Source organism: Anabas testudineus, chromosome 4, assembly GCF_900324465.2.
Source record: "Anabas testudineus chromosome 4, fAnaTes1.2, whole genome shotgun sequence".
In the NCBI taxonomy this organism is placed as follows: Eukaryota; Metazoa; Chordata; class Actinopteri; order Anabantiformes; family Anabantidae; genus Anabas; species Anabas testudineus.
Window position 1 is genome coordinate 13378016 of NC_046613.1, and position 21567 is coordinate 13399582.

At 42.4% G+C, this 21567-nt stretch overlaps 1 protein-coding gene across 2 annotated transcripts; it reads right to left on the reverse strand.

The window, feature by feature from the left end:
• Nucleotides 1-338: 338 nt before the first annotated feature.
• Nucleotides 339-12452, reverse strand: cers4a (ceramide synthase 4a). 2 transcript variants are annotated; one of them, XM_026345843.1, is made up of 12 exons: nt 12327-12452; nt 11772-11833; nt 11389-11565; nt 8776-8893; nt 7351-7469; nt 7093-7150; nt 6915-6965; nt 5342-5434; nt 4655-4783; nt 1793-1899; nt 1491-1647; nt 339-1408 (listed from the first exon to the last, which is right to left on the reverse strand). In XM_026345843.1, the coding sequence occupies exons 3-12, from the start codon at nt 11562-11564 to the stop codon at nt 1217-1219; spliced, it is 1200 nt and encodes a 399-aa protein (XP_026201628.1). In that variant the 5' UTR covers nt 11565; nt 11772-11833; nt 12327-12452; the 3' UTR covers nt 339-1216. The 2 variants fall into 2 exon arrangements, with proteins under 2 accessions (XP_026201628.1, XP_026201627.1); XM_026345842.1 differs by lacking the exon at nt 11772-11833.
• Between the last annotated feature and the right edge of the window lie 9115 nt (nt 12453-21567).

The following is a 21567-nucleotide window of genomic DNA, read 5'->3' on the forward strand; positions in this document are numbered from 1 at the left end:
ACCTTTGTAGAGAACTCCACTGTATAAAATATTTCACATTTCACTAATGCATATCTGCGTGCACACGTTTCATGGCTTACCCAGGTCCTAACAACCTTACTTAATTATCAAGCAAGACAGAAACACACAGTCACAGTAAGGCGCGGCCCAAGTGTTTGTCCAATAAAAGTCATACGGTAAAACCAGCAGACAGAACATGATATCAAGTGCTTGTCAGAAAATAGTGTAAAAACAGCAGCAAAGGCACTAAACTAAAGTTCAGTAGAGCAACAAAAACCTAACGGAGTATTCATGGTGCTTGTCACACTTATCTTTAAAATAGCAAACAAACACAGGCATTCCTAAAGTCAAAGCCTGTATGTCTAGGAGCAGAATCTTTTTTTTTTTTTTTTTCTAAAGGCAATTTTATCATACATGGGAAGTGTCTTTAATACAGGGATAGGTCCTTCTTTGTGCACAAGGGGGCGCCATAATTCTTCTAAGAGGCGAGCTTGGCTTTTTTATAACCAAATCAAAAATTCCAGCACAGAAAAATATAACTTTATCACCGCTACTTCTGTAGTAGTTATAACAACATAAAAACTGTTGAGTGAATGGTTAAGAAAAATAGTCTCTAAAGTGTTTTGTCAACAAACTTACTACAAACAATGTTTTTAATTGTCTATATACAACCAGCCATACTGTGCATATGGAACATATACTGTCTGTACAGTGTGTGTGGGGGGCTTTAAACAAATGATAACACTTGTTAGATAACAGTTTGGTTTTGTCAAAAAACATTTCATTTCTCTTGTTGACCAAAAAAGGGTAAATTAAGTATATACTAGCACAGTCTCTATTCATATACGGTATCTATTTACAAACAAGTTACTATAATACAACAGAGAGGAACAGCATAAATACAACATATGCAACAATCAACACATATGATTAGATGTAGGAAGTGTAACTGTCTCTTTGTTTTGCCAATTTACAGTCTACAGTCATTTTAGTGACAGCACTGTTGGTGTTTCTTCCTAATCTCACACTGAGTCAGCAGATTTACAATCATATGTGTTTCTTTGCCCACTTTTTTATTTTTTAATAAGTTGAAATCATCAAAGGACCGAACTGGATGCAGCCAAGTAATATGTATGTATAAGGAATAATTTAATTTCCATTAGATGGGAAACCCCTTACCAATGAGGCCTGGTTGATGATGAATGGGTTATCTCCACTATCTGGCTTTGGGCAGTCTGCTGTTTATATTCCTCTGGTTCGTCAGGTTGTTCAGGACACAGTTGTTGGCCAGCGATGCCAGTTTGGAGTTAATTGCACCCTTCCGTTGCTCCCAGCTGCACTCGTCCCCATCTTCCTCAGGCTCATCCTCCACCTCGCTCTCCTCATCGCTGCGTTCATCACGCTCAACCTGTGGACAGAAGTTAAAAGCAATGAGAGGTTTTGTAACCCCTGACCCATCACTCACTGGTTTAACAATGAACTCCTCTCACCTTGCCCAGGAACATAAACTTGTAGACCATGCGCAGGATGAGATAAGCCCAGAAGATGTGCAGGAGTTGCAGCACTAATAGCAGGGCATTGAAGAAATAATAACCAAAGAAGGGCTGGAAGAAGTCTAGAGACACAACCATGGTTGTGTGGACCACTCTGCAACACAATTAGACACAGGGTGTTGTGACTGAGTTAATTCAGTTCTCTTAAAAAGTTAAATAAAAAGGGGCATTTTTGTACAGCTTACTTATCAGCTGAACATAGCTACAATATACTGAAATTTCCTTAAGAAAAGTCCTACCTGAGAGGAAACACCACCAGCCTTGTTACCAAGAAGACCAGAGAGAAGACGACAAATAGCGAGTCACATGTTCTTGTCCAGCCGGCATAGTGTAACATCTTGGCAGACTTTTGTAAGACACAAGGAAAATGGAATCAGTTTTTATATATGTAACTTTAAAATTGTTTGCCAGGAAAGGGAGGAATTCATTCAGATTGCTGGATTTAAAATAAATGTTTCATTTGGTTAATTTAGTATCTTCTAAGAAACATATACAGTACCTGGCTATACAAAGTTCCTGTATGAATATGACACCCATTTTGTCTCTTTATGACTTATCAGAGGTCAGGTGGCACCCTGTCACGCCTGAGGTCACATGACTAGCGTTATGGATTTCCTCAGATCTGAGATAACGCTGATCCAGATTTTCAGACGTTATCAGTGAAATGTGACACTGAAGAAAAACTGCCTCATAAAACCAAGAACAATGAAACTATTGTCTCATTGATGGACTCGCAGATTATCATTTTACAGCCACAAAAGGCATTTCACTTTTACCATAGACCATAATGTTTTTCTGTGTACAGCTCAGTTCATAGGAGATATGGAGCTATAGCTGACGTACGGGAAACTTTTGTAACATATGTACAATAGCTGCATACAAGTCAAGTGCCCTGTGACATTCGTGCAATGATTGTGGCATTTCCAAGCATTGCACGTGAAAAACTAAATTCATTGAGCTTTCAATACATTTCAATGATGTATTCTATATTTTCTTTTTCCGTTTTGCGCCAGACCCAAACGTATTGTGAGGGTCTGTTGGGAACGTCTGGTGGAACCCTCTGTCAGAGAGGTCTTCAACTCCCACCTCCGGGAGAGCTACAATCAGGTCCCGAGGGAGTCTGGAGACATTGAGTCCGAGTGGACCATGTTTTCCACCTCCATTGTCAATGCGGCTGTTCGGAGCTGTGGCCGTAGGGTCTCTGGTGCCTGTCGTGGCGGCAATCCCCGAACCCGGTGGTGGACACCGGAAGTAAGGGAAGCCGTCAAGCTGAAGAAGGAGTCTTATCAGGCCTGGTTGGCCTGTGGGACTCCTGATGCAGCTGATGGGTATCGGCAGGCCAAACGTGCCGCAGCCCGCGCGGTCGCAGAGGCAAAAACTCGGACCTGGGAAAAGTTCGGCGAGGCCATGGAGGAGGACTATCGGTCTGCCTCAAGGAAATTCTGGCAAACCGTCCGGCGCCTCAGAAGGGGAAAGCAGTTTCCCGCCAACACTGTTTACAGTGGAGGTGGGGAGTTGCTGACTTCGACTGGGGACGTTGTAGGACGGTGGAAGGAATACTTTGAGGATCTCCTCAACCCCGTTGACACGGCTTCTGTTGAGGAAGCAGAGGCTGGGGACTCGGAGGTTGATTCGTCCATTTCCCTGGTCGAAGTCACCGAGGTAGTCAGTAAGCTCCTCGGTGGCAAGGCACCAGGGGTGGATGAAATTCGCCCCGAGTACCTTAAGTCTCTGGATGTTGTAGGGCTGTCTTGGCTGACACGCCTTTGCAGCATCGCGTGGAGATCGGGGACAGTACCTCTGGACTGGCAGACCGGGGTGGTGGTTCCTCTTTTTAAAAAGGGGGACCGGAGGGTGTGTTCCAACTATAGGGGGATCACACTCCTCAGCCTCCCTGGGAAAGTCTATTCCAGAGTGCTGGAGAGGAGAGTTAGGCCGCTAGTCGAACCTCGGATCCAGGAGGAACAATGCGGTTTTCGTCCTGGCCGTGGAACACTGGACCAGCTCCATACTCTCGCTAGGGTGCTCGAGGGTTCATGGGAGTTCGCCCATCCAGTCTACATGTGTTTTGTAGACTTGGAGAAGGCGTTTGACCGTGTCCCTCGTGGCATCCTGTGGGGGGTACTCCGGGAATACGGGATTCGGGACCCTTTGTTAAGGGCCATTCGGTCCTTGTATGACCGGAGTAGGAGCTTGGTTCGCATTGCCGGTAGTAAGTCAGACTTGTTCCCGGTGCATGTTGGACTCCGACAGGGCTGCCCTTTGTCACCGATCCTGTTCATTACCTTTATGGACAGGATTTCTAGGCGCAGCCAGGGGTCGGAGGGAATCCGGTTTGGGAATCACAGGATTTCATCTCTGCTTTTTGCAGATGATGTTGTCCTGTTGGCTTCATCAGACCGGGACCTCCAGCAGGCACTGGGGCGGTTTGCAGCCGAGTGTGAAGGGGCTGGGATGAGAATCAGCACCTCCAAGTCCGAGGCCATGGTTCTCAACCGGAAAAAGGTGGCTTGCACCCTCCAGGTTGGGGGGGAGATCCTCCCTCAAGTGGAGGAGTTTAAGTATCTTGGGGTCTTGTTCACGAGTGAGGGAAATAGGGAGCGTGAGATTGACAGACGGATTGGTGCATCGGCAGCAGTAATGCGGTCGGTGTACCGGTCCGTCGTGGTGAAAAAGGAGCTGAGCCGAAAGGCAAAGCTCTCGATTTACCGGTCAGTCTACGTTCCTACCCTCACCTATGGTCATGAGCTTTGGGTCATGACCGAAAGGACAAGGTCGCGGATACAAGCGGCCGAAATGAGTTTCCTCCGCAGAGTGGCTGGGCGCACCCTTAGAGATAGGGTGAGGAGCTCAGTCACCCGGGAGGAGCTCGGAGTAGAGCCGCTGCTCCTCTGCATCGAGAGGGGCCAGTTGAGGTGGCTTGGGCATCTGTTTCGGATGCCCCCGGGACGCCCCCACATTTCTCAAGCAGCACAATGGCATGTGATATTTTCCACCCTATACTTACTTCTCAAATATAGAAATGGCAATGGAAAGAGGGAGATGTATGGTAAATTCTGCAAATATTATTCAGTGTTTCTGATTCAGGTTAGGTACATTACCTCCAGAAGAAAGTCAGAGGAGTCATGTACCAGCATCACCAATGTGCCAATCCTCACATAGTTGGCACAGTAGGAGAAACCGAGAAGAAATATGGTGGCAATGTGATGAATTACCTGCTCCTTGAAATCCTGGAACACACACATGAACACACAGAGACCACACAGTATGATCATTCGTTGTGCCCAAACATCGGAAAGGCAGATTTATACAGTGTTGCTGTATTTGAAGCTCAAATATTGAAAATGGTTGAAAGCTGAAACACAAGGCTTCCTTAAAAAGACATGGAAGCCTATTTTATTACTGTAAGTCCAACTGAGTAGTGTGGGACACATTTAAAGTTTGTCCAGTTCCTTTGGATTGTTTTCTATTTCTGTTTTCTGTTTGCATTTCAGTGACAAATGTTGTAGCACTCAGTTTTAAAACGAAAGTACAAGCACAGTACACAGAGTTATGATGTAATAGTAGATAAGCTATAAGTGCGTAAGCTTCAGATGGAATAACTGTACGACAGAAAAGCACTTGTATTACATGGTGCAATAAATAAACAAACAAATAAATAATAGTTTTTCCTGTTTGACTAATAGTCAGAGAGTCACTCAGAGACAAAATAAGAGGAAATACAGAAAAGCAATGCTGTCCGTGACAGAGGGTGTTTTGTAATGTACATCCTTGAAATTCACACTCACTTTTCGCTTGACATCCACAGAGACACACAGTAGCAGCGACAAATAGAAGCCCAGTTCCAAGATGTAATACCAGTAATGAGTCTCGGTCACGGGCTAAAAATAAGAACAAGAGAGAAACAGTAAGTCTGAATGTACAATGTAATGTGTTCTGATGTAGCCTCAGAAAAAAAAAAAAAAAAAACATGGTGCAGATTTAGTGTGAAGCATTTTGAGGCAGCATGGCTACCTGGGGTAGTTGGACATAATGGGACACCCAAAAGAGCTGTTAGTCCTAAAACTACCCAGCACCTACAGCTCCACATGTCTGGATTTTGTAGAAAAAGTGTTGAAGCCAAGACAGCTGCCAAAGCTACCTATGGTCACATAAAAAGTTCTTCACATTTTTAACTAGAAGAAAAGTTGTCAACCTGATCCCCTAAGTAGGAAATGATTTTATCAGAGAACATTGTGGCGTGCTATCATAAATCAAAAAAACACCTCTTGCAGAGCACACAGCACCGTACAACATCTGCAACAAAACAATGAAAGGAAGTCGACCCGGGTATTTCACCGCTAAAAACACATCCTTTCTCTCCGTCAGTAACCACAAGACCTCAGAAAAGAGGGGAAAACATTTAGTGGCAGTACTGCCTGCAGGAGCCATAATCAGTCAGTCTACAGATACAGAGATCTACAGCTTCACATTTTTTCGAATGTTTTCTGTTCATGGTCATGACCTTAAAATGGCTGACTTCCCTGGAGGAATGCAGACCAGCAGGCATACCTAAATGTCATCAACACCACAGAGATATTCGCTTTCACACTCAGGGAAATACAGTCAGCATTCAGGCCAACACCACCACTGAGGAAGTAAGAGAATGGAGGTAAAAGTTTGTGAGTGGGTGAAGAGTACGCGCCAATCCGTGTTGTAAAGTATGCTGTTGACTTTGTTTTGTCGAGTTACTCCCTTCGCCTGTAAATTGCTGCACGTGGATGTGCAAGATCGTTTTATTGCACCAATGCAAGTGACTCTCAAGGATGACTTTTATTTGCACTTGAAAAGAGCAACGGGTGAGATTCACGGATATGAAAATACAGTTACGGCGTTTGTGCTGCGGCCTCCTCTCTGAGTCTGTGTCTCCGTGAACGAGGGCGGAGCTCAGCTCATCCACACAGAACAGGCAGCAGGAAGGAGAACAGATGAGAGGGGACTTTATGTTACACTTTAAAACCTTTACAATATCTGTTAGAGAAGCAGAGTCTCAGAGTAACGAACATGTCACATCTGAGTCTGATGAATTTTAATAGTGGCTCCCTGAGGTTAAATTATATAAAGTCTCCTAGATATTAGGTATTTCCTCTCTTATCATTAGCGGATGGACCATACACAGGAGTACACCGTGCTGCATGACCTTTCCTCACAGCGGTATCACTAGTGAAACGTTCAGGGACAGTATGGAATGTAGGTAATTCACGTTTCGGAAACATTCAAAATTTATTGATTTAAAAAACTTTGAAATACTTGAAATATCAGTGCTTACAAAACAGCCATCAGCATCATCCATATTGATCTTCGACTGTGTTTACCACTCACCTGTTTTGGATATCCCCTCCAACACTCTTTGTGATCCCAGAACCACGGAGCCTGAAAGATATTATTCAAACCTCATAAGCAAATACACGTCAACATAATAATAACAAACACACTCCCGTAGATATTCTAATAATCTGTGCAAATTATGTGAAGTGAAGAAAAGAATCAACAGACTTACATTAATTAAAGAGGCAAGCCCTGCTGTGAATGCTGCAAGGTAGAAGACAAACCGCCAGCTGCAAAGATAAGATCAGTTTGGATAAATCACTCAGTTACTGCTCTTTAGTTCATTGTATTTCATCTACACAATGTTGGTTTGAATGGTGGGGCACTCTTTAGCAATAGTGCAACAAGATGAGCGAAATCCTCCAAAACATTTAACCTGCTACAGCTTTACGCCACGTGCAAACTTAATGTTAGCAAAATAAAAACTTACGAGGCCTCGCAGAACTTTTTGGTATTGCTGGGTCGATCCTGGTTTCTTCTGTGTCTGAACCAGGTCTGGATTTTTCTCTGTGAGAGTCCACACTGCTTGCCCAGGCTCACCACTTCACTCTGGATACACACAAACACCGATACACATACATGCATCTGAATTTAGCAAGCACATTGTCCTTTATTTACTAACACTTGATTACTTTAAATATTCTGTTGCAGCAAGCACCTGCTGTCACATATGATATATTATTGGCCCGAGCAACTTACTACTGTATATTCAACACCTCAACATGGAGAACTCTTAGAATGGCTATTTGTTCTGCACTAACAAGTCTGTAACAAGACTACTGCTGGTCTGATGCTCCCCGCTCTCTTCTTCTGCACCCTGATACCGTAGACAGGGCTGTGTTACTGTTAAAAAGGTCCTTGTACTGGACCTTGTGAAACACACCCTTGTGAAACCTAATTACAAGACAGAGTTATTCTGAGCTCGGCTATTAAAACACCACACACACATTGTTTCATTTCATCACACCGGCTCTGTGTACTGCTCTGCTTGTGACGTATTAAAGCATAAACTACAAGAGAGTAATATTAATGATTAATGATTACATCTTGTAAATAAAAGCCACACTTCGTCTGCTTCCTAATGTGTCTGTGGCCTGTCATTTACGTAACAAAACAGCAAAAGCCTCAGACAGGTGCTGCATTCAGTCCACGTCACATGGAAACAGAAGATGGAAATACAAGATTTCCATGTGGGCACACAGCGCACATACACAGGAAGGCGGCATAAAACTGTTTTCATGGAGTGGTGCATTTTAATTTCTTGTGTGTCAAGTCACATTTGTCACACCTTGTCCTGACAGGTGTGCAGCTCTACTTGTCTTCACATGATTATCTGTGAGAGTGGAGCACTTTTTGCACCAACTTAAACTTCTGTGTTACTTGTCTGCACCTATTTATATTTAAAGTAAAGAATAAACTCTCTTTACACAAAGGAGTGATGTTTGGATGAAGAGTAAACACACACAAGCTGTACAAATCTTAAACAGTTCCTGAAAAGCAGTAGACTGCTCATCAAAAAACGCTGTCATCCAAGACGTGATGCAACCACACCCAACACACACCACGACTGATTAATCTGGATTAGTACTACCAATGCTTTTTCACTTTTGCATTTGGGTATGCAAACTTTCACACTGCAGGTCTGCATTAGCAGAGCACATGCTTTACAGACCTACTGACTGTTACAAGCACACAAAGCATTTTAAGCAGAAAGCTCAGTTCGAGTATTTTGACGAGTTCATCTAACTAAAACTGTATACGTTTGGAAACAGAAATACAATTAAAAAACTCTTGGTGGGTAAAGGTAAACGATGCTCTGCAGCAAGCCTTCAAAAAGGAAGAAGGAAATACAAACTTGTGTTGGTTGTCGACTAATCTGTTTGTAAAAAGTCTCCAACTTTGGGACAGAAGCAGCTCGAATCCGAAGCCGATCCTTCACACCCAAATATTTGCTTAACGGGACAGCGATAAGCCTGCAAGGACAAGGGAGAGAAGAAAAAAGTTATTAAATGTTAAAATTATATTTTCTCCATTAACTTGAGATTAATCATTGATTATATCAACAGCTGTCTAATGTGATTCTACCACAATACAGTATAACTGCAACAGGATATCTCCTTATGGTACTCCTGACAGCTTGTAGAGCCGCACCCATGCATTGTGACATTTGGCCAGGCAGCTTTTGTCATTAGCCTACATGGTATCAGTAGACATTTGAGCTGTGTTAGAGGGACAGACAGAAAGAAGACAGACAGAAAGACAGAGTGGATGTGGACCAGAGAGATGTTTTGATAAGTATGTGTATGTGTTTGTGCATGTCAAATTTGATTTAAATACTATAGTTGTGAGGTCATTTTGGTCTTATGAGGACATTTTAGCCAGGCCTCACAACTTCAAAAAGTGTTTTGGGGGTTAGGACTAGGTTTTAGGTTTTAGGGTTAAGGCTAAACTTGTGTTTTGGTTAGGGTTAGGATAAGGTTTAGGTTTAGGCATTCAGTTGTGATGATAAGGGTTAGGTTAAGGGGGTTGAGAAGGCAATATGTCAATGAACGTCCTCAAAAGTATGGTGAGACATGATTACGTGTGTGTGCACGTGTAACTCTATCTCAGAGATAATCATCGTGAAGTTGGCAGGGACAGGGAGATCAGAGAGATTGAAGAGGTCAGGGCAGCTTTGCACAGACTCACACAGAGTCTGGTTACAGACACACACACAACACACACAAATTCACTAACACATCCCCACCTCAACACAGAAAACAGCTGTGTCCTGAGACAATCAAATGAAAACAAACCTTTTCGCCTCCCAGCTGACTGACGGCTCCTTAGACAGAAACAGCACCTTAAAACCTGACCCTGCACCACAACAACTAACGAACTGGTCAAATTACAGAGCACACAGATCCAACACTACAACAGGGGCATCCAGGTATTCAGCATCTGCCATTATCCACTCAGCCCTGACTGCTAGTAATACATCTAATGTTACTGCTCTAATAGTCATGATGAAGGTACAACGAGGCTTTTGGCAAACGATGGTCTTAACCTCACACTTGGCCCATGCTAAACAAGCTCACGCAGCTTTTTCCGCATTATGACAGGTACATTAGCAGCTGATACAGGGAAGTATGCAAAAAAAGGCCTATCTATTCATCTATCATGTGTCTCCATCAGTCTCAGTTCCTGTGCTGCTACCAGCAAAACCAGCTGAATATATAGGAAGATGAACGTGAAGTTACATTCTTGGAAATGAGCATTAAAGCAAAATGACTTATAGCAGAGTGATATTCTGAATCTAAAGAAGACCTTAACGTTATTGCCTGAGTTGGAAAAATGCACATTTATTTTCTTGCTTAATGCAATGTCCCCAAGCCACTAGGTCTACAACTGACAGCACTCAAGAAAAACTATAAAATACTCTAAATGACAAGATAAATGTCACATGTCATTATCCATATTGTTTTAAAAAAAAAACTTATACAATAATATAAGTAAGTTTTTGATTAATGATTAATAAATAAACCTTTAGAAGCAAATAAGTCTGGCTTCAAGAAAGGTCAACAGCACCCCTTAAAATAAAGTTTTAAGTTACATGTAGCTTAAGGTAAATAAACATATGTATGTAATGCAAAGTATGTACATATTTGTTTTCATCAACTGTTTAAACATTATTTACATGGACCTCAGTGGTCTATATTTTAGTGAAAGTATTTTATCTGTAGGCTGCAGCCCACATTAACTTGCATTTTTGATTAATTAGTTTATCAAACATCAGAAGACAGAAGTTAAAGTGATAATGAAAATACTGACTTGAATACAATTATGATGACTAAAGTAGACCAATGCAGAGAAGACTTTATTATTTGGGTTTTCCCATCACATGAAAACCCTGATTACCTGAATAACCTGTTTTCTGACTTAGAAGGTTACTGAAGTGCATGTAAGCACACTGATTGCCATATCACAGTTAATGTGCTCTTTTCCGAAATAACACACAACCCCTTTTTCATAAGGCTGGATCCAGTCCCTCTGGGAGTAGGAAAGGCTTTCACGTTGTCAGCACCTAAAACAGTCTACTCATGATGCCTGTCTCCCCTCACTGTGTGTCTGATCTGCCCCCCTCCATCCACTTGGAGCACTAATAAAGAGACAGAGCCATTATCCTGAGCCACACAAGCTGCTTAGCAGGCAGTAAACAGCCAGGCAGTCAGCCATCACAACTGAGGCAAGTAAAAGTGGAAATCACTTTGCTTTTAAACGTTTACTTTCCCCTAAACAAGGCGCCGTCATCCTGGACCAATCACTGCAACGTAAACATAGCAATTTAACGTAATGCTTGTGGCCTATCCAGAATTATTCACAATGCTTCAGTGAGTTCAGCACCAGCTGAAAATGAATGACAACGATGACAAAGTCATCTTGCATCTGTGATTTCATGGCGAAACTGATGGAGACAAGTGTGTCTTACCTCTCAAAGACGTATCTGAGGGCTATAAAGGCAAAAGCCAGCGGCAAAGTGTAGACGAGATCCCTGGGTAGAGGAAAGTGACCCTCGTCCTCCTTCATCAGAGTGTCCCGCCAGTGGATACCAGGAGGTAGCCAGAACTCCTCCTGCCAAAGCCACTCATTTAGCAGGGCCTCCATGCTGAGGTAAGGAGAGAGGAGAGAAGAGGAAATTCCTCAATTGATGATACCATCACATCAAAAACTGTTTATAATCCCACCATCGCACACTTTTTTTTTGCATGACCAGCAATTGCATGCAAAAATCAAAAGCAATCAATATCAGCAGTGGCTTATTATTCAAATTTAAACAAAGGTGCAATACAACATTAACAATCACCAGACAACCTTAGTGGGCCCTCATCCAAGCATGAGTCTCTGCATGTATCCCAACAAAACCGGATCTAGACCTGCGCGAGAGCACACACACACACACACACACACACACACACACACACACCTATCTCTGTGATTTTGAAATCACACGCTCAAAGCTGATCGATTTCTTAGTCCTTATAACAAAAGGCTTTCTATATACTCAGACATATGGATTACAGCAGCGCGTCAAAGGCGCAGCAGCTGGAGAGACGGATCAAGACATGCTGCGGTGAGAATAACAGTGAGAAACGCAGCACACACGCTGCCTCACAGCAGAGACAAATGAATGAGGTTACACAATAAAAAAATACGCACAATATTATAAATAGAAAAACCCCATGAGATGTGGGAGCGCCCACCCCCCCTCATCCCGCTACAGCGTCGAGCTGCACGGCCCCATCACCATCACCCCGCACCTGCACGCTGCATCTATCTAATGCGCGCTAAAGCCCAGGAAAATCCCTCCCTGTTGCTCTATCATGCAATATAATATGATATATAACGAAAAGGCGACTTTGTGCTTACCTGGCCGTGGTCCTGTGATGGGGCTGGGAAGCGCACAGCGGCTATCGGGAAAGGAGGAGCGTGTTTGACGCAAGCTGCTGCTGCTGCTGCTGCTGAGGGCGGAGAGAGAGGCGCTGTCACCACCAGCGTCTCCATCTTACTGGCTTTTATGTCGCCCTGCGTGAGATAAGCGTGGTCGTCATATTTCAAAACACATCCCACAACCACATCACTGGCATTTTAACGCCATTTGAATCATTTAAATCAGAGGGAACTGTTGACAGAGAGGAGAAACACGTTGTTTATCGTGATTTACATGGAGCAGAGAAAGGCCAGGTGTTCTGTCACTCCATCTACTGTGACTGGACAGGCCATGGTCGTTTTCAGTCCAAGCTCTGGTGCACATGCAGGTGTAGGTTTAACAATGCTGGAAATGATCACTCTATAGGACACAATCTTTATCTGCTTTAAATAAAACAGAAATAGCTCCTTCCAGGTATTCTGAGCATCTGCACGTCAGTCTGCAGACATAACATGTGGCAGATAAGCTTTTTCTGTCTCCATTTAAGTCTTAAGATAGATGAGATAACCCCTGCTAGAGGGTGAAAATATACATTTAGCATTTACACACACACACACACACACACACACACACACACACACATATATATATATATATATATATATATAAATTAAATGTCAGAGTGAGAGGCTCTGATACCTGTGACACACTGTGCCTAGTTGACAATTGAATTGTCACGCGTGTTATCATCTCTAAAATCTGAGCACATTTCCCCAGTCGGGTGTGTTCTGTTATTGCTACCTGTTGTTGTGCTGACCTGCCAGTGTCTTTTCTAATGCCAGAGCCAATGTTTTTTATGTCCTCATACCTCTAGAATCACTTAGAAATTTCTCTCACGGCCCATGGACCTCTACTAACATCAACTAATTATGTAAGCATGTATTAACCTGCCCGGGCTCTTTTTTAAGTTCCTCATACACTCAGAATTTACTTAATGCATTTCCTTAAAGTGAGACAGCAAATCTGTGAGATGTAATCTCCTGGCAGCAGACGAGGAATGTTTTCTGTCTGAAGGAACGTGACAGCAGGTAAAATCATACAGCGTATCCTGAGAGAAAGACACAAATTGAATTAATAGTGTGCAAAATTTCTGAAATTCAAATCAGACCACGTCCCTTCAAATTGGTGTTACATTGTGTACGTTCCCACACAAGCCTGTGTGTGACTAAGTGTGTGTGTGTGTGTGTGTGTGTGTGTGTGTGTGTGTGTGTGTGTGTGTGTGTGTGTGTGTGTGTTTGATAGCTGCAATATAATTTGTGTTATGAATTGAAAACTGGTGTGTAAACTAGTATGACAAGTGGTGAGTTCATTTTTTTTTTTCCCAGCTAGTCACCACAACACATGCACAAACATGACAAGGTACAAAATGATAATTAGTGCTGAAACTGCAGATAAGCATGTTAAATTTGTTTACCTTCAAACCATATGCAATAGTGGCTCAGTGTACATAAGTACATTCATAAAATATTGATGTTTATGTTTCTGCTTCCTTTTCTTGTGGGGCAGCAGGAGGAGTCCTAATGACCTTCCCAGCTTTATTTTGTTACCATGTTCATTTCTGGGCTTTTTAGGCTTTTTATCATCTCCTCTCCTTTGCGATAAAAGTTTTCTCTGCTTTACACTGGCTGAGTGCAGTTCGGTCTTGGACTTACCTGCAGCTGCACGGAGGGGCACAACAAAACAATCAGGATAAATTACATCAAGGATAAATATGGACAGTGTGCAGTTTGGTCCCTGAAACAAAACTAAACTACAACTACAACATTCTACCCAATGCAGATCCACCATTCTCACCACCATGTCTCTCTGGGGTGTAAAGGTCTTAGGTGGTAGGTCCCTGGTTCTTAGCTGTGGACCCCTCTGTCTGGGCCAACAAAAACATACTAATACAGCCAGGGAGGTGGGGAATGTGCACAGGAAATCAGTGTTTTGCAGTAACAGCAGTGGTGGCGGCGCTGAGCTGGGCTGAGCCAAGCTGAGCAGCTAAGGATCTGGAGCACAGTCCCATTTCAGCAAGGGCCAGGAGGGTGGGGGGTGGGGGGGTTCTCTGGTAAACACACACACAACTTTCCCATGGGACCCTGACTGAGGATTACAATGTGCGCAACAGCACATATGAGCACATACCCATACTCTTGTCTCACTTAGACCCAATAGTTGTTTATCCAGACATCCAGGGGCACTGACATGCGTGTGTATAGGCTACACACATGCTGATGTTCCTGTGAGCTCTGTCTGGTTTTCTCATTGTTATTTCATTTGCACATACAAAGTCCCATTGGCACAATGATCTCCCTGTTGTCTAGTATCATCCAAACGCTGAGCTTTGATACTCCCTGTCATCCCATTCTCCTTCCCGTTGCCAGGTGTTTCATCGGCACCCTGTGGCTGCCAACACAGCAGGACCTCTGATCTCATCTCCCTGTGGAAAACCGCTGGGAAGCTCTCACATGCATGTTCTCTCTGTTTCCCCTCTTTTTCCATTTCCCTCTGTTCCTCCCTCTATTAATTTTCTCTCTTGGAGCATTCCTCGATCATTCTGCTGTTTCTCATTCTTTTGTCTGTTGTTTCTGGCGCATTTTCTCCCTCAGACCCCCAGAGTGAAGTCAGTTTACTCTCCAGCTCTAAGCTCTACAGTCAACAGTGCAAGGCCTCCTGTTAACACACACTGTATCTCAGAAAATAACACCACAATTGGAGGCATACTGTAGAATTGCTCGAGGGTGCAATTCTCTGTCATGGACAAGGTTTGACCTCATTCCAACACAGGACTAAAGAACGATGACACTTGATTTCAGCAGAGGGCGCCAGACGTTGCAGCATCTTCAGTTACGGTGCAAAGAAGAACATGAAATAAAGCACACTTTAGTCTTTCCTTTTCTTCAAACACCTGTCAAATGTCTGGTCTATTGTGGATGCAATTGTTTATGTTTGTGTCTGCCGTGAGAGTAGAAGCTTAGATCATAAGAATAAATAGCGTTTTAAATTTCCTCTCAGTCCCAGAACAGTCCTTGCAGATGCTGGGCATAGAAAATCCCACAGACACCCATTCTATCACAAAAAGGATCTAGCCCACAGGAGTTACATTGTGTAGCCTTAACCTTTAACTTATAGAGAGACCACTGTCAGACTCTCATTCAAACTGAAGGGTGTATCCCTGCTCCTTTTCTTACTTATATCTTTCAACTTATTGAAATTGTCTCAGTGAGAAGCTGCTGACAAAGTACACCACATCCCATTAAGTTCCAGACAGAAATCACCACTCTCCAAGAGACCAAACAGGAAGATAAACTATATTTATGTTCAGGTGCACTTTGCATGCAAGAGAAATGAGAGTATTTTCTATTAATGAATTTCTTCTGTGGAAACAAACAAGAACACTTCCTAACAGCTGTATGTATATCCCTCACATCGCGTGTTTTTGTGTATCTGCGTACAGACGTGTGTTTGCGTGCTTTGTCATTGGTACATTTCCATTCTTCAAGGGGACGCGAAGAGGTAAACATCATTAAACTTGTGAGGAAGTTTGATTGTCAAGTATAAAGTCAGCTACAAAGCTCCCTTCACCCACCTGTTTACAGCCTTAATTAGCAGGCAAACTCCAAGTCAGATGGAGGCTATGTCATCAGTCCTGTCTGGCTGGAGGTTAGCCTCTCATAGCTTCACTCTGAAAGTATTAAAACAACCCTGAGGTCATAAGACATGAGCTCCCAGACAACAACCAACGCAGAGCATTGGCATCATCTTTGTCAATAATGGGAGACAGTTTCAGTCATTGTTCTTACAAACAGAAAAGCAGAGGAGGTAAAAACCACAGAAAGTTCAATTAAGTTTAATTTAATTAAATGTTTATGAAGGTTAAATTGTGTATTTTTATTGTTCTTGCAGGTGTGTTCTTCATGCCAGAGTGAATAGAAATGACATCCCCCGCCGAAGCAAACAACTGTCACAGAACAGAAAAGTATGGTTGAGAAAAAACAAGCCTCAGTCCAAAACTCGGGAAACAAACAAAACAATTCAAGTGAAGAAACTGTTCAACCTGACCTGAAATGCTCTGTGTAACTTAAACGATCTCTTTGAAAATGACAGATAATAACAGAAAGTGAAAAGACAGCTGTACGGCAACATGAAGGAACAATAAAATGTACCCATGTCTAAGTAATATAAACTTAGTGTATTATTCATTTCAAGTTTTAACCATATGTGGAGGCCTTTACACCAATACTTTGACCCAATTCTATAAACACTATATGACCTTATGTTATTTTCTGTATGCTCTCATGACCCAGATCCATTTTTCTGATATTTGGAGATTGGATAACGACTCAGAGGAGCCCTGACTCTCACCTTCATACTTAACCTGTTTCCTGCTCTGGAAATGCTGGAAAGAGAAACCAGGTGAAGATGAGAGGTAAAGGCATTGCTATCATCCACTGCCTTTTATTTAGCTAATGGTAGACTTCTCCAATGACCCGCTATTATGTACAGCTGCTGTTGAGCCTCTTCAATCCAGTAGGTGTAAGTCTCTTTTTTTTTGGCATTTCTCAGTTTTAATAATGTAAGTATCTCCAAGTGCTTCAAATTGCGGTTGTAAACATGGTAGTAGTAGTTTTCTCCACCTTCATTTTCACATTTCCACAACACCAGGACTGTGTAAGTGACTCAATATAAACTACACACATTTATTGTGATGAAGAAACATGTCATGCAGCAGTAAATTGTGGCTCGCTGGTTTCTTATAAATCACTTGGAACAACTTTACCATACCAGGCTTTGGCTACGCAGGAATCACTTGTTATCACGATCAGTTCATTGTTGGTTTTGGTCTTTTTATGGGATTGGCTGGCAGTAAGAATTGTTTTGCACAATGGCAGAGTGACCAGTAGTTTAGTTTCAATCATATTTACCAGATGGGATGTTTTGTTTCACTGGTGTTTCACTCCTAACATTTGCTTTTTAAACTAACTTAAATATAAATCCATGCATAAAATGAATTAAATGAATGTTAAATGTTTGTATATTAATTAAACCTAAGCTCTATAGTGGAATACCTTTGTATCCTGCAACCTCTGATCCAGGGTACTAAAACTAAGTATGAATGGAAACCATCACTACCTTGCCATTTCCCAGTAGTGCACATTATTCCCTTTAACTATAATTGCCTGATGAGATGGTTGTTGTTGTTGTTTTATTCATATTTTAAAATAATTCCTAACATATAACACAATAGAACATATCCTTCGTGCTAGCAGCTGACATGGTCCAGGCTTCAGACCAATTACAATAAAGTGTCTTGATAAATATAGAAAGGACTGACATAGACATCCACTTAAACAAGCTCCTCAGCAGCGCTTCACGCTGTGTCTCGTGAGTCCTCATTCATCCCAGCTGCCTTCAGCTGCATCCCTTTGCTTTACAGGTCAGGGCGCGCACAGCTGCCCCTCCTTACCTCAGCCTCTCATTGTCTTCCAGTGACATCATTGAATTACTCACAGCAACACATCCTTCATCTTCACTTTAGTAATCATTATCATTATCATACAGCCATTAAAGTCTGTCTGACTTCATCATATTTGGCTGACATCCTTCCCATTCAGGAGGAAAAAAAAACCTCTTTGTGATTAAAATTAGGACAGGAGGAAAGACTGGGTTTAGGTGGTGTCCAGCCATGTGGGGTGGAGTTTGCAGGATGATGGGGAGGTAGAAGGGGTGAGGGTGAATATTTTGGAGGCCAGTGGAGAAATGATAGAGTCTATGCTGTTGCTAAACAGCTCCATCTCTGAGAAGCAGAATATGCCAGACTGTGGTCAATTGTGGTATACTTGGCTTTCCCTTATCACTATGATGTAAATAATAATCGACTTTATCTTAATATTATCATTATTTGTTGTCATCATTCTACAGCAGTCCCACAGTGAGACACCACCCTTTTTACTGCCTGTTATCGCCTGTTGATGCTTTGATTCTCCCTTCCACCTCCCCAGTTTGTCCATTTGGTTTTGAAGTGGTTTGAAGCAATTACATACCACATCTTTTACATTATCTCACGTGTTACAGGCCCAGGGCTTTGTTCAAGTAGGTAATGACGGTGTTGTTTTTACAATGCTCTCTGCTGACCACTCACATTGATAGGACTGGTCTCCCCACAGCACCACTTACCTAACATCAGCAATGGCAGATGGTAGCTGTTACAAACCTACAACGTTGTTCTCACAGTCCCTCAGCAAGAAAGTGGAGCTGCTACACTCTGACTTTCTGTTCTCTTGAGTGCGCTAAATGATGTAGCTTCTTCTTTATATGTTCTAAATTTGTATTGTGATTAAAATTTGCCATTAACATGATCAAATATAGTGTGTACTCTAAAAATTTCAGAGTTAAAATCTGTATAACTGTGTCGCACTGTAATTTAATCCCTGCCATCTCAATATACTGCAGAGGTGTTCAGTGGTCTCTCTCCCTGAACTGGCCTGTGCACTCTGCTGAGGTCTTAAGTCAGCAAGACTTGGAAGGTTTTTAAACACTGTAAAACTTCACACTTCTCAGAGAAAACCTTGGACTTGGCAATTACTCTTGTTCTGTGTGGTTTTCCCTGCCTCATTCTATAAACCTCTAGTTTTTTTACTCTTTCTTTCACAATAATCTCTTTAATTGATGTCATAAAAATCCAACGTACCTCTTACAGACCTCTTTTAACCTCAGTCCTCTTCTTGCCTTTGTTTGCTCCAATTCCAGCTCATGTATTCTCTCTTTCCTTGCTCCATCGTCTCTCTCTTCTAGGCTCCTGACCCCTGCTGTGTGTGTGTGAAAGTGGACTGATCCTGGTCAGGAATTTGCCCCATATCACCAAAGCTGGGGCCCGTAGCTGTAAATCACATGACCAGTATATGGGAATGGGCCATAATGAAGATGGACGGGCTGAAGAGAGAGTTGACAGTGGGAGTCGCATTCCTCTGGCTAGTCCAATTACAGTGATCACAGGGACAAATCCATGCATGCTTATATCACTATACCATGTTGCTTCTAACTCAAAACGTAATTTAACCTAAGATAATCATATTATCTTTAAAATGCTTGTAAAACGGACCACAGAATGATTTCACAAACCACTTCCAGTCCTACCCATAATCTTTCCCCTTTACCACATACATTAAGACATACAAACACAGCATATGTGCATGAGTTTAAGCACATCATCAACATGTGTTGGCCTAATGTGGCGAAAGAGGCTGACAGCCGTGATCTACTTTTTTTTCAGAGTTGTTCCTCTGTGGCAGACGTCCTCTGACAATCATTGTCTGTCACATGGCTCTAAAATATCTGTCCAAATACCTGCATTTGGAGTTTTTATTGTCGTTATTCTATTTTGGCAAAATAAAGTACGTTAATCTACCTCACATGCTTTTCAGGAGTTCACTGAGTCTATCAGACTCCAGACACACAAAGCAACAAACACTGACTCTTCAAAATCTTGTGCCTTTGCTTGAAGTTGGGCCAGCAGCGCAAACAGCTGGACTGCTACAGCACCGCCTTTAATCCTGACAACCCCCCCAATCATCTCCCCACACCCCTAGGCCCTTGTCTGCTCCTATGGTACTGCTTTCTCTATGTGGGGGGCCCTTGACACTTCAAAGTGCCCCGTGTGGGAGCTCCAGTGGGGTGACAATCAGCCACAGCCCAGCTGAGCAGGATCGCGCTTGTCAAGCAAGCACATGTTGGAGACTGGGTGTGAGTGACTTCTGATTTGAAGTGAGTGAGTGATAAAAATGTTATTATTGCCAATAGCAAATTCTATAAAGCATTTAGGAGCCTTTTTCATGTGCACACTTAATCTCTTAACTTGATCAGCCAAGTTATCAGTTTTGCCAACAGAAATCCAGATGTTAACTGAGTTATCGTCAACCTTGTAGCCATTGTTTCAACTGTAATCTTAACACGCAAACTATTATTTTAACATCTGAATAAAATAGAAAGGAAAGTTCATGTCTTGGATGCAGCTGGGAAAAAAAAATCACTCTTAAAAGAATAGTTTAGGGAAATATCTTATTGCCCCAAACCAGCCTCACACTGTTTACTGCATACCACCTCCATGGTCATGTCATCAACTAATACTCCACATACACCCCTCTCATGAATCCCTGCACTGAACTTTTAAATTACTATTTCATGTTTACGTTCTACCTGTCAGTGTGATAAACAAATTTCGCACTAAGGCTTACTTCATATACATACCTCATTCCCTACTTCTTTGTGGGTACATTGTCCATTCCAACATTGACATTATCAGTGTATAATAGCTGTCAATGTGAAAAGGATTTTTTCTTTAAGTTATTTAAATTGCACTCCTCTGCCTTGTCTTATATGTAGGTGGTACTATATCTGTGACAGTTAGAAGACTGACTGAACCGTTTAAATAATTGTGGCTTTAGATGGAAACAGGATCACTGCAACCTAGCTGAATTAGATAAATGAGCTCAATAATTAACGCTTGTATGAGACAAGGAGGGAAGGAGAGAGAACAAGAGACTACATGGATGATGTAGTAAACACAGCTGGTGCTTTCAGCCCAAACTGACCTTCAAAGAAACCACTATGGCAGTGACCATGCAGTCTTGTGTTATCTTAGGTGTGTGTGCATGCAAACATATGTGATGGGACCATTTGTATGTATTAGCAGTTTAGAGTGTGAAAATTGACTCATCTCTTTACATCTCCCCCTGTGTCACTACATATGCTTGGTGCTCTGCTCTGTGTTTCTAGACTAAATGCCACCCTTTTCCTTTTTTTGGGGGTTTGTGTAAAACTCCTGGGTGGTCCATTGATATGCTCCTTTAATAGGCCTCAGAGCATATGCGTGTCTTAGAGCAATAGAGGTCTGACCCTAAACAAATGTGTCACAGACAGTTGCTGGGAACAACACAATCTATTTGTGTTCATAGAGGGACATGACTTCAGTTTCCCATAAAGAGGATATGAGAGGCATTATCTAAATATGTTTTATTAGAACTTACGGTATGTGTGTTCACACAGTTCTTGTTGTCTTTTTGTTTTAATTGCCTCTTTTTGTGCACATATATTGCATGCCTGCCCCTTCCTCTGAGTTCATCTTCACCTGCGACTCCCATTGAAAAAAACAGCTGCAGTCGAACAAGAGGTGAGACAACAGTAGGAAGGATCAGAGGG

Bases quoted from the DNA above. Each gene is read 5' to 3' on its own strand.
- cers4a (XM_026345842.1), bottom strand. From the start codon at position 11,564: ATGGAGGCCCTGCTAAATGAGTGGCTTTGGCAGGAGGAGTTCTGGCTA. The intron at 8,894-11,388 runs GTAAGACACACT...TTGTCCTTGCAG, and splicing joins CTCAGATACGTCTTTGAGAG to GCTTATCGCTGTCCCGTTAA. The intron at 1,409-1,490 runs GTGAGAGGAGTT...TTCTGTCCACAG, and splicing joins AGTTTATGTTCCTGGGCAAG to GTTGAGCGTGATGAACGCAG.